A 17,345-nucleotide genomic window follows, 5' to 3' on the forward strand; every position below is an offset into this window, starting at 1 on the left:
AATAAGGCTCCGTTTCTTTGGCCAAAAAATGAGTGGTTTGGAAAACAATTTCTTAAAAATGATCGCAGGTATAGCTTGAAATAATCAGTTAATGAAAGACAATTTCATTATCGAAAATGAATCGCATCTAAACATTTGCATTCAATATGAAAATATTTTTCGTTCCTTCATTTTTATAAGCAAACAAATTTTGAAAATATTTTTCAAATAACTTACTTTCTACGAAACAAACGGAGCCTAAAACAATATTCTGTACACGCCCAAACTCAAGAAGGAGACAACTTTCTATCTCCAACCCTAATAAGCAAACAGACTCAACAAGAAAACAAATTCCAATCTCGTCCATTTGTGCCAAGACCTTGTCGATCTTGTTCTTTGATGCAATTGGATTTTTTTTTTTAATCTAACGAAAAAATGAAGTTATTATTCGTTGAGAGCGGGTTGGAGACGGCCAACCTCGTCCCAGTGTCTTTCGGGTGTATTTCAAGCTCGTTTCGAACTCGCTATCGGTTTTCGGCATAAAATCATGAATTCAAAATCCCCTTTTTTCGAACCCAAAAAATAAAAATAAAAACCTAACTCAAATGTTATGCATGTGCTGTAGAATTTATAAACTCAATGTATATGAATAACTCTTTTTTTTTTCAGGAAAAAGTAAGGTAGATTGGTAAATAAATTTTCGGGGGCTAACAAATAATTCAATGCAAAAAAATAGAATTAGAAAACAAAGAGTGCTCTTATTCGAAACGCTTCAACCAATTATGCGTTTCAATATAATTACCAAGAGCGAGCGTTGTTGCTTGTTTCCAAAATTCCACGGCACGTTATTCGTACCTCCACTTACTTGTTAGTTGGATTCCAAACCCGTCCAAATCCCACAAGACTTTACAAATGGGATTCCTAGTCCGTCACACAATCCTAAACCCGGAAACTCTTTTTAACTCCTGTCAAGGTCGAGGGGATGGGAAATACATCGAAGCCGACCTAATTAGGACATGTCCTGATCGTGCTATACGTCGTTTTCGGCATATACTCCAGTGGAAGAATATATATGAACACTTGAAATTGGTCTTTCTTTCTCAACCCTAAATTAACTGGGAAGGATGCTATGTCCAGACACCAAAGATGTAAAGCACAAACATCATATTCTCTCTCTCTTTCTCCTTTTTTGTTTTTGGCTAACTTTGTTTTGCTGGGTCAATAAATTCACCAATTTTAACGTCTTGGTCTGCCCATTTTCCGTACTTTATTCTTCATGAAGAACAATTTCAGTGGTCCAGCTTGCTTCCAATCTAAGAAGGACATCAGGACCTTTAGACCAATATTTCTGAATTTGGGAGGATGAAGAAAATTGAAATATCATCTGGTTGGTCTGAATTTATCTCAAATTGAAGCTTTGCGATTTGTCAAAAGCTTTTAAGATTTAGCGGTGTCCATTTAAAGGGGAACTTAGCTCTTTATGCGATAATGGACCGCACCCTTCCTTTTCTTTCTTTTTTTTTGACCTTTTTATTTTCCATGTCTTCTCTATTATTTTGTCATTCAAATGCTAAGGCTATGTCTGTTTAGCGAAGAACAACTTCTAAGAAAGTATTTTCCATGTTTTTCGATGTTCGGTTAACAGGAAATAAATGAGTCAAGGAAAACATCTTCCACTCATGGAAAAATGATTTCTTTTTTTTTTTTTGAAAAGAGAAAAGAAAATTTCCTCATCATTTCTCTCTCCACTCCTTCATATTCCTTTTCTTTTTAATTATTTTTTAGTTTTATTTTCTTCCTTTCTTTTTATTTGTGTATTTTTATTTTATTTATTTTATATTTTTTTCTTCCTTTGCTAATTGCTGGTCACGGCGACGGCTAGCGATTGGCCATAGGTCAAGCCAAGGGTCGCTAGCCTTGAGAGAGGTCAAGCCTCTCCAGAGGTGGCAACTTGACCTCACCTAAGGTCAGCGATCAATCAAAGAAGGGGCGAAAAGAAAAAAAAAAGAGAAAAAAATAAAAAATAATTTTTTTAAAAAAATAAAAAATAAAAAATAATTAAAATGAGTGCAGGGAGGAAAATAAAATCTGATTTTCCACACCAAACGATGGAAAATATTTTTCAGATTTCAACCAAACACCGAAAAATATTGACATTTTCTTTTCCAGAAACACCTCATTTTTGGCAAAATGAATGGAGCCTAAATCACACCTCCATCTACCACTATTTGAATCCAACACTTAATTTTCACAAAACGAACCTTTCTTGATTGGTTTTCTATCCAATGGAGGAAATTAAATCTTCTTTCTTCTAGTAATTTTCTTTGTGTAATGCCAAAAATACAAGAACAACAACGGATACTTTCATAATTAAGGGAATGGGGTCATTTTGTTGCTTCTGCTTTTCGAGATAACCTGGCTCATAATAAAAAAAAATGTGGCTATCTACCTCAAGAATTTGTGCCAAGTATGAAAAGCGAAAAGCACTCTACAAAGAGCTTGCAGAATAGAAAATAGTCAAACTTAAAAATCGAACTATGCGAGAATTTAAATAAAGTTTAAACTCACACTTTTTATCGTGGGTGTAATTTATTTTACTAAACAGATTGAGATCTTAACAAAAAGGGTTCCTTTTGCTTTGTATGATATAGTATCTATAGCTTAGATGAATTTTGCATGGATCAATCTTCTACGCATTAATTGTAATTATTCAAACATTCATATTCCGATCAAAGACATATAGTCCAAAAAGAGAGAAAAAAGAATATTGCCATCTTTTTGGAACTGATGGAGTGCGTCCTTCAAAGTTCAAATGTCTCTTGACCATAAAAAAAAAGTGCGAATGATGCCGCACCCAAAATAAAATGGTGGGCTAAGAATGATTTTTCTACAGTTTGTCAAAGACTGAATTGGATTCTTAGGTGCAACTTCGACCGTATTTGAGGGCATCTACGACCTGATTCCTTCCCACAAGACGTGGGAGCAGCATATGAATTACGACAAATATGATTGGTACTTCATTAGTTGTTTTAAGTCTAGCTCAATGTTAGAGATCTTAGGCAACATTACATGACCAGTCAATCCTAAACCTATTGTACGGTGGCCAATTCAACCATAAAATTTTTAATTTTATCAATTGAGTTGTAGATATTTGCGCGAAATGCCAATGTAGTCATTCAGTCAATTTTCGCCAGAAATCGCCGATGTGGTGAACCAATAATCATCAACCATCCTGCGTGGCATATCGTCACATCAGCAAGTTCCGATGAAAATTGGCCGGAAGGACTATATTCAAATATTGTACGGCTACTAAATGAACAATTTCCTCGAAATCAAGATTTTATGGGACCACAACTAACTGTTTTAAAAGCTTAAGGCGATAGAAGAAGACGTGGTTTAATATTTATATATTCTAATTTGAGAAGGCGTGGTTTAATATTTATATATTCCAATTTGAACTCAAGACCTCCTGCTACGATACCATAAAAGATTTTTTGGGACCACAACCAACTGTTCTAAAAGCTTAAGTTGATAGAAGAATGGTTTCACATTTATATATTCCAACAGAGCAGCTCCATAATAATTTGTGAAATGCGTCTTTGTTGGAAATCCCCCCAACGCCCCGACCAATTGCACCAACCCCAAGAGGCGAAAATTCAATTAGTTTATCTCTTTGTGTTCACGAATTGCAATTCGTCTTTTTCTCATTTCACTACTTCATTTTTCACACTATTTTCCTTACTACGGTTGTAAATACAATATGCCTCTACGAGATTATCCTTCACTAGTTTTTTGAATAAATTTTTACACGCTTGCTGAATTAACAATAAAAAGTTCACTACCTATTCTTGAAAGTGAATCGCATCAAAGTAAAACCGTGGGAATGAGTTTGGTTCGTGTCTTTTTGAACTTTCAACGATTGCATTTGCATATATACAAAATGTCTTTGAAAAGCTCTTGCCTTTATTCGATATTCAAACGGAATAAAATGACCAAGCTTTTTTCTTGTACAGAAACAATTAAATTCGCATCCAAAATCTGCTTTTGTTGCTATTAATTTAATTACACTACAACAAAATAATTTCCCGCCAAATTAGAAAGTGTCATGATGTTGTTCATAAATAAATCGTCGTATTAAATGGTCCACAAACATGTAGTTGATATCTAAGGATCCATTTATTTAAAGAAAAGTGAATGATTTGAAAAATATTTTTTGAAAAATGATTGCTTGTATTACTTGACATATTTAGTCAATGGAATATATTTTGATTATCAACGACAATTTATGTCTAACCATTGTCGTAGACAGTAAAAATGTATTGTGTTCATTCATTTTCGTAAGCAATACAAGAGATCTTTTTTTTCGAAAAATAATTTCCAAATCATTCATTTGTCGCGAAACAAATGGTATCTAAATAAGTATATGTCATTTATTAGCACATCAACGTTGTGGACCAATATTCCAAGATTGATAATTGTTTGATGATTACATGTGTTAGTATAATTGATTTAGTATATGTACAAACAAACATGAGATATTGATGATTCCATTTTTACAATCCAGCGGCATGGATGTGGTGACTTGGATATATGAAGGTTCACGAAATTCCCTACTAGCCTCATGAGTTGGTTAAATCCTGTGTTGGTGGCTCTGACCAAAAGCAGCTGGCACGTAATTTGCGAAATCCGAACGGCTGATCTCTATCTCTTGGGCTGTAAATTCCCCCAGTGACCCAACCAAATGTGCCAACCCTAAGGTGTTACAAGTGCTTGGTGTATATAAGCGGAAAATATTTCTTGAATCATGATATAGGATTTTCAATATCAAACCTAGGCCATAATTTGAGCGACTTAAGCTGGTTTTTTTTTTTTGGTAGAAATAGAACTCGTACCGATGATGACTGACATGCATATTACAGTAGCTACGTAATGGAGGTGAAGCTTAGATTAATGACCACGCGAACTTATTATGAGAAAAAAGTACAATGACAGATTGAGGGGGTTAGGTTTGAAATACATAAGCACATATAATTATTGTTTAATTTAAATACTGAGCTTGCCTTGAAAAATTGGTCGAAGTGTCACAATCATAGGATTTAACCCTCATTGATGTGTTGCAAGTCTCCGGTACAAGTTCGAGCTTGTGTTTTGTTCATGGTGAATCCCTTTATTGACCCAGAACCGCTTAGTTAAATCACATCTACAATATTAGATATTATTTCTAGAATCCTAGGTGGTAATATAATAGTTTTCTGATTCTATATTTAATATTTTACAGATATAGCGTGGAAAATCGATGAGTGTTGGAAAATCCCCCATATCATTTTGACGATAAAAACAATCAAATGCTACTAATGTATTAGTTGAATATTACCAGGTGAAATATACACAAGCCGATATGCAAATGATGTCATAAACAACATTAGATGATTCTGATATGAGGAGTGCTCTGCCACTATATATAAAATGCTCTACCGACATCCAGGGATTGTTATCAATATCCGAGGCGAAAAAGATATTAGGCTTTAAAGATGTCTACAAGTTAGAAGGATCTTCACATAAGGTGAACATTTGGAAGGATCTTGATCAATGGTGAACAAGGATGTTTGTGATGGCTGGAAGGTATAAAGATTGGATGAATGGTTGGATGAACCTTAGTGATGGTAAATAAGCCTAGAACGAGGATATTTGATAAAGCTTGGACGGATCATGAAGATGAATAGCTTGATAGAATTGAAATTTTCAATATGCTTGGAAGGACCAGAAGAAAGATTAACATCATTATGGGGTGCATCGCATTGTTACCGAAGCAGTAGATTGTTGGCACAAGAGCAACTATCGATTTTAGATGAGGTGGAAGACTGTGACAATACCGATGAAGAAGGAGGGCTTAAGTTGCTCGGATCAAATGGTGGGTCGTAGAATGGGTTTGATCCCCTTCGACCTTTATAGTGAATTAAGGCCTGATTCTTGTGAGTTCGGTGAAGATGAGGAACCAACTTGTGTGTTCAGAGTCAACATGGTGTCGTTAGAGATATTTCGAAGCTAACTCAGTCAAATCGGTGAAGATGAGGAATCAGCTAGAATGCTGATGTCCTTGGAAGTCTTTGGAAATTGATATGGTTAATAAGCGAAAATGAAAAATCAACGGGGATACTGATGTCCTTGAAAGTTTTTGTACGCTAAAGAGGCCAAGAGGATCATAAGATGAGTGATTGCAAGTCATCCACGTGGTTTGTAAGTGAACAACATCAACAGACTAGTAAAAATCTGCACATCCTAATTATGGGTAGAGGATTGTGCTGATATTTCGTCTTGGAAAGTGCTAATAACTTGATCAGCTGACTGGAATGTTATTAAACAAAAAAAAAAGAAAAAGAAATAGCCGTTACAAAGATTTGGGATCCAGAAAAGATCACTAGAGTAGATTAGGAGAAATTTTGGCAATAACTCTCACACTGGCACTAGCCACTCTGATGATTCTAGTGATGTCCTGTTGCTGGCAACGGTAGGATCAATGGGTATTTGAGGATTTCGAGGCAAACGTCATCTGAGGATGGTTGGTTATATATTGAGTCTAAGAGAAGTAGAAATGCTGGGTGGAAACAAACAAAGCAAGTCATTTGCTTTGTGTCTTATTCTTTGTTCTATTTCTGTTATTAGCGGCTATTTATTTTCTAACGTGAATGTTTGGGCCATGCTAATGTTTGTAATTGTGATAAGAGCAAGTGTACAAACGTGACAGTAGTACAGAAGTCTCAGTAGTGTGATTTAGTGAAGATGCGGTAATTGCTCATTGGACCTTGTCTTAACAGATTACTAGTAGATTCCAGCCTTATCGTGGTTGATGATATTAAGAGTGGACGTAGGCTTGGCGATAAAGCTAAATCACTATATTTCGGTTTGTAATATATTTTATTTCCTTAATATTAGCATCACATGTTCAATATCATCCTCATTTTTTAAACAACAGTACGCGCACTTGCTGTTTACAATTTGTTTCTACCGATGCTTGTCTTGAACAAGATACCTCGTTGCTGTGTGTTATCTTTTACTTCCATTATTAATTGGCATTTGCACACTAGTACTAACAGATATTTCTAATATTTGCTGCAATTGATTTTCAAGTTTTACTTGGTGATTTCTGCAAAAGCTTCAGAACAATCTAATCACCCCCCTTAAGATGCATTGTTAGCCTCAACAGATAATTCCTTATTTTGTTAGCTAAAATCTCCTTGAGATCATATGTGATTAAGACTCCATTTATTTGCTAAAAATACATGATTTGAAAAATATTTTCCTACAAATGATTGCTTATATCACATGTAAATTAACGAATGACAAATATTATATCGTTGGCAAAACTGCTCAAACCTAACTTTTTGTCGATAACGAAAATAATTATTTTAAAATATACAAATAATTACTTTTAAAAAAATATTTTTTAAATCACTCATTTTTCGTGAAATAAACAGTGCTTAATTATGAAGAAATTTTTCTCTGCTGAATGAATTTACAATAAAGTTTCCAGTTCATTCTTAAAGTGACTCGCATAAAAGAAAACAGAAAGACTGAGTTTGGCTCGTGTCTTTTTAAACTTTCAACGATTGAATATACAAGAAGCCTATGGTATAGTCTTAAGAAATTGCCATACTAAAATGACCAAGCTTTTTTCTTATACAGAAATACCCGAAATTCACTTTGGAAATCTGATCTTTTCTGTCATTATTTTCATCACAGAGCAAAAGAATAATTTCCCGTAAAACGAATACTATCCGTATTGCAAATATCGCGATGTTATTCAGAAATAAATTGCAAAACAATAATGCTGCAAAATTCTAAGGTTTAGTCTAAGAAATTGCCATACTAATAGGTGCGACATGCATTGATTTGCCATACTGAGAGTATTGTCTATGAAAGGAAAAATTATCAAAAAAGTCCTAAATTTATTGTAATTATGCCAATTCAATCCTAATTTTTTTTTTTGCCAATTCAATCTAAACCTTTTGTAATCGTACTAATTCAGTCCATTTGGCCGACCATCGCTGATGTGATAAAGTTTTATGATTCACTTAAGCTTGTCTTTAAAACTTAAGGCAACCCATTTATGACCTACAACGATCGAGATCCATTTTGTCACCTATTCTCTCTCTCTCTCTCTCTCTTCAACTGATTCCTTTATTTTTTTAGTTATTAATCTTTGGGGCTCATGGGCTGAAAATGGGTATCGCACCGGACCATTAAGACCGAAACATAGTTCAGCTTTAATTTTCCAGACCTATTCCAACCCGTTTTTAAAGTTTTAAATAACTCCTACATTACCTGCGTTGTTATATGAGTTATGGATCCAAGTTATCACTCCTGGTTGCACCATCTCAAAACTGGAGGAGACAACTTCGTTTTGAAGGTGCTGCAACCATGACCAGCTTGCCAAATACCCCTCATTGAATATGAAACACTCATCTTCAGAAGGGTAACTATCGCGAGAAAACTGTGCCAGAGAGTCTTTTTAAGTTCTTAAATCTGCAGCAATATGGCAAAATCTGTCTTTTCACTCACTCAACGAAAAGATAGTTTCTTTATTTAGTTTTAGGTAGCTATTGCTCCAAAACTTACAAATAAAAAACTTCACAAGTACCATAACTTTTGTATAACACTCACTTAAGCATCATGACTTTTATGTCAATGCTATGACTTATATATGGTACTCAAATGAGTGCCATGACTTTTATTTTGATCACTTGAGCGCCATAATTTATATATATCACCTATTTAAGTACCATAACTTTTTTTTATCTAATCACTTGAATACCATGTAACTTTTCATCAAATTTCTAACACTTAAATGAACATGTTTAAATTTTTTGGCATTTAAATGATTTATTAACAGTTATGACACTGAATTGAAAACTCTTTTAGAGATTACAGTACTTAAATGGTCCAATTTTTTTTTTTTATATATCTAAGTAAGCAAAGCGCCGTAACTAAGTTATGACATTTGTGATATCTTTATCCCAAAAACTGGGACAAGCAGCCAGTACAAGAGCCCAGGTAGTCAATCCACATTGCTAAACTGAGGCTCAAAACTCATAACCACCTCCTCCCTCATTGGAGAGTAGTCTTTTTAATCTTGTCTTGACTTCGGAATGGAGGATCAAGCACTCCCAGGATAGGCGATTGGGCAGTACATTGCTATGTCCAAATAGTCAAGACCACAAAAAAGCAGCTTCAGAAAATCGACCCTCTATACATTGAACATGAATAGTGTGTACATCTAACAATTCCAGTCATGAGCTGGAAAGCTATCAAATCCCGATCCAAAAGGTCTGACATGAACCATGGATCAATGACTATATAAAACTCTCTGACAAGGGCTCACATAATGTAGTGATAGGGGAGATGAAAGATATAATATCGTCAGAAACATGATGCCGAGGAAAATTCCTGTGTATTTCAGATACAGTTGCTTATGTGGGTCACCACCATGAGAGGCAAGCTTGACAATGCTTTATTAATCTATAGCAATTATGAGAAAACCAACAGATACATACATGAGAAAGACAGGGTAGAGGGCAAGAGCTTTTCTTCTAGGATTGACGGCCGTGCTCATGAATGGATATGCAGCCCAGGAGCTCCAAGCCAATGTCACGCTCACTACAATCACTTTCAGTATTACGTTGTCCTTCAACAAGCAAATCAGGGCTCCAACATCCAAAGGGAAGAGACAATAACCAAGGAGGCTCAGGCTCTGAAAGAAAATGATATGACCACCCTGAAACAAAGCATAAAAGAACTCAGCACACAAGAGTATATGAATATGAGAATGAAACACAGACTACTTCATGAGTAAGGTACAATCCCATCTCAAATACTCCACTATGACAAATACGGCAACGCTTCAGATATCACACTTACAATAAGTAAATTGTCTAATTAGACAGAATAAATTCTTAGATAAAAAACAAACACTAAAGAGCCATACCAGCAACAGCACATTCAGTGTCAGAATAACAGCTCCAGCTGCAAGGACTGCAAATGCAACGGCAAAAACCTCAGACTGCAGGAACAGAAGGAAGTGAATCAGTACAACTAACCGCATCATTGTATAATAAAATGAAAATAGCACATTGCATGCTAAGTAGTGACAGTTCTACAGTCCATAGGCATCATCATATCCTCCAAGGACAAGGAACAATGCATGAAGCTTAAAAAGGTACATGTATACAAAACAGGAGAGAAAAAGACAAACAATGAAACCAACACCTTGTTAATAGGAACAGTAAAAATATACCACAAGCAACTATAGACAGAAATGGAAAAAAAAAAAAAAGAATTTGTTTCTTCTATATTGCTCTGTTGCTGTTCCCTTTAAAGAGAAACTTGAGGTTTAGGCCGTTGTTCATCAAATCAAGGGTAGTCATTTACGGGAAAGGTAATGGACTTGAATAAGCTCTTTAATGATGATCACCACAGGAAAATTCTATTACTTATCCTCTTAAATTCAAATTAATTTCACTTGTAGTAGATACATACAAACTTCACTATCAAAGTCCATAAAGTAGATACTAGGAACATTTCGTAATAAAAGCCATGCTATTGAAAGGACAAACATATCGCCAAGACGAACCAAAAGAGATACCCAATCCAATAAGGAATTCTGAGCACTTTGGGTTATACAGAAAAATTTGACCCAATAATGTGACATCTCAAAGACAATCATCCGATGTGCCCACGAGTCCAGCACATTTGTTTCTTTAACCATGCAAGAGATTCAGTTCATTTAGCTGCCAAATATATAATGCATAAGTAAATTATGTACAACATTAGGTAAAGTCCTTTGATGGTTGCTACAAAGTCTTGGAATTTCCTTCTGCCCATAGGGTTAGGGGGTTTCATTTAGGCAGTCATCCCCTAATGCCAGCCCTTGTACTTGAGTTTTCTTACTAAGCAGAACTAGTTAGATTATCAAGCACGATACAGGAGACTCAACGGACGCAAAAAACAACCTGAGCCTACACAGATTTGATTCACCTGACAAGGTAAATGATTTGGCAATGTTCAATGTTCATTAGATACAGAGATAATCATGAAGGCAGCCAATAATCAGGTGTTCACCTCACTGACTCCATGAACTGAGCAGACTCTTCACACAATGACTATGGATTTCCTCTTTTAGCATTTCATTTTCTCCAAGCAAATCACCTAATACTTGGCTATATTCTCATAACAAGAAGATGCTGAGTGAGTTGGTTGTGATGCGTCTGCATTAAAGCTTTGATGGAGTGCAAGAAAAGTATAAAAGTTCCAATTTGGTCTCAATGTATCAATGGCCCAAAGATCAGTTCTCCTCTTGGACCCCTTCAACTTGAAATAAGAGTCGCAACAAGTTCGGCAGCATTTGAAAGTACAATGTAATTCACAAACTCGTTGTCAAGTTTCTTCTCCTATTTAGAGTTGAATCAGTCCCCTCCAATTCTCCTTGTTAAGGTACTGTTTCTCATTCAACAAAAAAAAAAAAAAAGTTACTGTTTCTCATCTAATGGCTGTTGAAAAACACTTCGTGTACACTTATATCTTCAGCTGCAATTTCTTTTTTCTGTTCAAGCCATTCTGAATATTGTCGAAATAAGCTGAATGATCTAGGGAGGTAGGGTGAGAATACATGGCTATGCAGCTTTCATACTCAATGAAAGCTGCATTTCCAGGACCATTAGAACTGGGCCAAGAATTAGATGATTATGTATTTAACATGGAAAATGAAATGATAAAAAAGGAAAACCATACACCTATTTTCTTCATGCATCATCTCATCATCCTGGCACTTGGACAATGGATATTTCCAAATAATTACTCCAGGAAAATCACCACTTCAGGTGATTGGTTTAGTAAACCAGCCCCACCCCTACCCAATCATTGTTATACATGAGTCAGTACTAGTACAGTTCAATGTGCCAGCAGTCGTGTCCTTGTAGCTGTGGTTGAGCTAGTGGTAAGACAATTACTTTATGTTCTTAACCCATAAATTGCAAACTAACATCCAACCAGGGAAATAAAACAATTCCAGGGTGTCAGAGACTCATTGATTTGACCAACGACAAATATGGACACATATGTCTAGATGTCTGACAGTTGTCAGTCAAAGTCCAGGTCGTATTAACTTGGCTGAAGAGGTTTCGAAAATTGGACATGGACGTAAGCACAAGTCCACTGCATAGAAAGGAAATTGACCAGAGGGAGAATGAATTTACATGCAATAACAACCGTTTCCTGAATTGCTACGAATAATTCTGACACCACCATCTGACAAAATTTGAATCAAGAAAGAGCTGCCGCTTCTACCTTATGTATATCTGTTCCTTTGGAGTTCCCTTGTATTAAAAATAGGTTAGATTGAGTTGGGCCTGAGGTCACAGTCACATTAGAATAAAGTGGACTTCACAAATTTCTACTAAGTCATATGTATCAAGCCTGTGGTTTTTGGACAGCAAGACTAGCAGCAAAAAGCTCTGTCTCCAAGTCTAAATCTGCTTTTTCAAAGCCCCCATTTTAAAACCAGACCCAAAGGACTTTCAGGATCAAATATGGGAAGTCACTTTTTAAGAGTTTGCCTTTAACTTTACCTATGGCCCTCTCTCTCTCTCCCTAAAACAAAGAGGAACAGTGTATAGAGAAGAACGTTTATCGGCTGGTACAACCGGTTCCGGCACATGCTTTCTTCGCAGATTTCTCTAAGTGCTATTCAAGGTGTCCAACACAGATTCCATAGCCACAGAAGGCCATTCAGTCTCAGCACAGTTAACCTTATAACAGGATGAATCCGACAACAAATTCGACCCACAAAGGTGTTCCAAACTAGGAATCCCATTCTCCAGCAGCGTATTCCATTCCAACTTCCACTATTGAGAGACATGTCCCCATTTGAACTTAGCAAGTTAGCAAACAGCAAAAATACCCAGTAATGCCAATTGTTCCCACATGGTTTGCTCCATAAATAACTTAATCGCATAGAAAACCTCAGATAATAAGGGTTAGATTTTTTCCCATGACCAAGTGATTACTCTATGAACTGGAGAAGCAAGTGGGGATCCGGGACTTGAACCCTAGATTGATGAGCTCTACAAGGCACAGAGAGAGAGAGAGAGAGAGAGAGATTTTATTGTAGCCGGATACCATGATGGTTCCTAGATGGTTTGTGTCGCCAAATAACATAACTGGCATAGTCAACCTTGGTGGAGGAGGAGGAGGAGAAGAAGAAGAAGATTCTTTTCCATGATCAAGCGGTTACCCAGCCAAAGAGAAGCTTGGGGATGCAAGCGGGAATCAGGAACTCAAACTTCACTGACTACCTAGTCAAGGCACAGAGAGAGAGAGAGAGAGAGAGAGAGAGAGAGAGAGAGAGAGAGAGAGATCGATCTTCAAGATTAATCTTCTTGAACTATACAAACACAATAGAAAGGCAGTCAAATAGGCTATTGCTGCCACAACTTGTGATCAAAGTTATATGGCGACGGATGACAGAGGGATAGGTAAAGTGACAAGCATAGATCTAGAGAAAGATTAAGATGAATGCAAGAGGGATTGAAAAATTGTCGAAGAGAGCTTGTGACAGTACCGGGGCAATTACTACAGCTGTTTCACAATGCAGTTACAGTCACCACGAGCAATGACCATCACATGGTTGGCGCAAGGCCATCTTTAACCATAGATAAACTGAAAGTGGTTGAGCCCTGAAACTGTATCCAAAGCTGCTGATCCTACTCTAGTCAACACAAACCATCTCTAAAACATAACCCACAGTAAGTTGACATCTCATCTTTTTGAAGTTGCCTCCCCCAACCTCTATGATTCTACCAAAAGATTGTGGACTGGCTAAGCCCATCCAATAAGAAAGAATCATCATAGCAATCAGCAAATCTATCCAAATTTGCCATTTTAAAGGCAACATGTCCAGTTTCATCCTTAAACCAAAGTCTGTTTTTTTCCCCCTTCAAGTGCAGAAAAATGTACAAACTACACCCAACTTTTGCACGACTATTACCCCCTTCATGTAAAGTTACCCTTCTTAACTAATGAATTAACTTAATTTGTGACATAGGAGAAGACAAATACCCAAACAAGAACATGCTAACATGAAATGAGATCCAGCATGTGTTTCGGCAACATAAAGTATCCTCGAACTTAAGCACAAACTAGTGGAGTAACTTCAGTATATAAAGATAATGATGGGTTTAAAGAAAGGGTTTTTAACTGCATAATTGATGTTTTTGAGGTTCAGAGGGGCTCAAACCTTATTAACTGGTGTAGAGGACCTTTTAAACTCAGGTGCTGACACAAAAGTTTGTTAGAATCTCCTGATTTAGCATTCCTTCTGGACAGATCAGGTACCCAAGGACAGAGGCTGACCAAGATCTTAATAAGCACCATATATCGACAGTTCACTGTCTGACCCAATGCGACCTCATTCACCAGGTGTTAGACCTCCTACCCATCAGTCAAACATGTGGTATAATAGCTAGATTGATACACTTCTCATGAGAATTCCTGTTTTTCAACTTAAGAGTTACATTTCCTCCAAATATTGTTCTTTCTAAGATGTTTCATCAACATCAGCATGCCTTAATTTTCTGATTGCAACTCAGATTGAAATACCACAGGCGACATATTCTCTGCATCTTGTTAAAGCATCCTTTTGATTTCTTAGTCGTCAATAACAAAATTTTAGTTATCTATCGATCTCTCTTTAAAACGCATTTGACCCATTTCTTTATCACCAAGAAAACCGAGTGTTAAATTGTAAATCTATGCTTAATGCATCCACTCTTGAAAGGCAGGCTCCTCAGTTATCAAGTGTATTAGATGAACTCATCCACCTCCCTCTTAGATCCAATAAGAACATCATGGAATTTTATTGTACTAACCACAATGCAAATTGCATGAGTGCCGTACCCCAATAATTCCTATATCTTGACTATAGCAATGTTGAAAAGCCTCTATAGAGGAATAACTACCATAATGAGCGACTTCCCGAGGATTCGTCTATGTCTCCTCTACAGAGAGATATCCAGTTCATGCCTTCTCTACTACTATAGATAATGCAGTTTTTAATCAACCTTCAAATTCTAGTCCCATCGCATCAAGACAGAAATAAATAATACATATACTAAAAGGAAACCGTAACACAGTAGAATCATAGAAAATCGGAGCGAAGCAACAGGAGTAATCTAGAATGTTTCTCAGCTAGAGTAAAAACAGACACCAGAAGCCAATCTGCTATGCCAAGTAGAACATGTGCGAATTCAGGAAGTAGAGATCTCAGTCAACCACACATCAATTATAATAAACATCTCAACAAAATATTCCCAGATCAAGACCTTATTTTCATCCAAGAGAAGACAAAACCTGAAGACCTGCACCTTAGATTCTAATTCGAAGCAGAGTGTTTCTGCATGCATCGCCTTGCATAGCCTAACAAATCACGCGTCAAACAATCGCGCAGAGTAAAAGATAGTGCGATGTCAAGAACTCACCTTCTTGACCGATGCAGACCACGAAAGGACAAGACCGAGAAACACGATGAAGAAGAAGGGACCCCAGAGATCCCAATCCCTCAGGGCCTTCCCCGGGTCTTCGCGGTACGGGTTCGGGAACACCACCAGCTTCAAATTGCTCACGATCCTCGACATGTCCCGCTTCACCGTGTCCCAGACCGGCTCCGTGAGCGTGTTCGATGGCGGCCCGAACCCGGTGGCCTCGACGCCCTGCCGCGGGACGCCGCTGGCGGCGGCGGAGAGCGGCGGCGGGGCCGGGGCCGGGGCCGGCGCCGCAGCCGGCACGAACTTCTGGTTGGAGAGCTTCTGCGGCGGCTCGGGAGGGATGCTGGAGGGCAGGAACGGGGAGGAGGAGACGGGGATCTGGGCGCGGGCGGGGCTGGGGGGGCGGGCGGGGCGGACGGTGGCGGGGCCAGACAGGACGCTGGCGTTGATGAGGTTCTCGATCTCGTCGATGTCGGACTGGGAGGAGGCGTGGAGGGGGACGGTGTCGCTGTGGGAGTGCGACATCTTTCCTTTTTTTTGTTTTTCCTCGGGAAAGTGTTGGGAATTGTGGGTTTCTCGGTAAAGTTCTCAGTGGGTGATGATGGAAGTGGCGGATCTAGAGAGAGAGAGAGAGAGAGATTGGTTTGTTCAGAAAGTGAGCGAGATCTCGAGAGGAGGACGAAGCAGAGCGACGGAGGACATGGCGGCAACGACGCGGAGGAAACGCCAGAGAGGGGCCCAAAGAAATTGACGTCCTCGACAAGGGGAATAGCGGAATCGGATCCGGATCCGGGTGCGGGTTTCGGGCCAGACTGACTTTTCTGTTTATCGGGCCTGTCTGAGCCTTCGGGCTTGAAATGCACAGCCCTAAATGCCATCTGTAGATCCAAAAGTACCGCTACATTAATCAGACGCATCACTCTGCCGGAGCATGGCCGGAGCTGAAGTACTTTGTTGATGGGAGGCGCAAGAGGGAGCAAGATCGCCGGATAAAACGACGCATGTTTCGATCCTCGTCGAGATCGTCACCACGATTCCTAGGACTTATCATCTTGGTAGCTTATCAAGAGGGGCGTATCAAGCTGTTGATGCGGCCGTCAAAGATTACCTCGCATTTTTTTTTTCTAATGAGAATGATTGAATCCACGTCCCTTTTGCTTTATTAACTCTAAACATTTTTCCCCACATCGTGGTCGATCACTTCATGCGGGAGCATCGGGCTCTATCGGTCCACTCTCAACCGACTCAAGCTCAACTCGGTCCTCGTAAGTTAGTCAAGCTAACAATGCCGAAGGAGCCGAATCATCGAAAATTCCTTGAATTCCAACATGGTTCCATTGGCAAGTCAAGTAGTATCAGTGTCCATTCAAGCCAAAGCAAATTTTGGTTATAACTTGCTATCTTGAATCAATAATGGAGTTGCCGACGACCAAGATACTAACTAAGGAGTTGTTGATTCTTCCATGCCGATTATGTTTAAGATATCGAAATGAAGGTTAGCAACCAAGAAGCCAAATAAGGAGACGTCGATTCTTACTAGCCGGTTAAGTTATGGTCCACAAAAATATTTTGCCGATTTCGAAGCTAATCATTAACATATCAATGGGAGGTTGTTCTGATCATTTTCCTTGATCATTCGGTTGTATCTCAAGATGGTTATTTGTTGGATCAGACTTATGGACGAATTTTGAAGAAGAAACAAAGGGCTGAAGAGTCACGACTACAAGTCTCCATGTCATTTAATGCTATTCTAGTTACTAGGAATTTAATTGCTTTCTAGTTGTCGTGTCTCCTTAATATTATGGTAGTCCTCATATGTCTTTATTGTTCGAG

The 17,345-nt window shown here is 38.0% G+C and overlaps 1 protein-coding gene across 1 annotated transcript; it reads right to left on the reverse strand.

Moving 5' to 3' along the window:
- Positions 1–9,370: 9,370 nt before the first annotated feature.
- Positions 9,371–16,244, reverse strand: LOC115750794 (protein YIP4b-like). The gene is made up of 3 exons (XM_048277783.1): positions 15,507–16,244; positions 9,962–10,036; positions 9,371–9,751 (listed from the first exon to the last, which is right to left on the reverse strand). Exons 1-3 carry the CDS (start codon positions 16,035–16,037, stop codon positions 9,491–9,493), a joined length of 867 nt encoding a protein of 288 aa, XP_048133740.1. The 5' UTR covers positions 16,038–16,244; the 3' UTR covers positions 9,371–9,490.
- Positions 16,245–17,345: the final 1,101 nt, after the last annotated feature.

The sequence above is a fragment of the Rhodamnia argentea genome, chromosome 4 (assembly GCF_020921035.1).
Source record: "Rhodamnia argentea isolate NSW1041297 chromosome 4, ASM2092103v1, whole genome shotgun sequence".
Taxonomy (NCBI): Eukaryota; Viridiplantae; Streptophyta; class Magnoliopsida; order Myrtales; family Myrtaceae; genus Rhodamnia; species Rhodamnia argentea.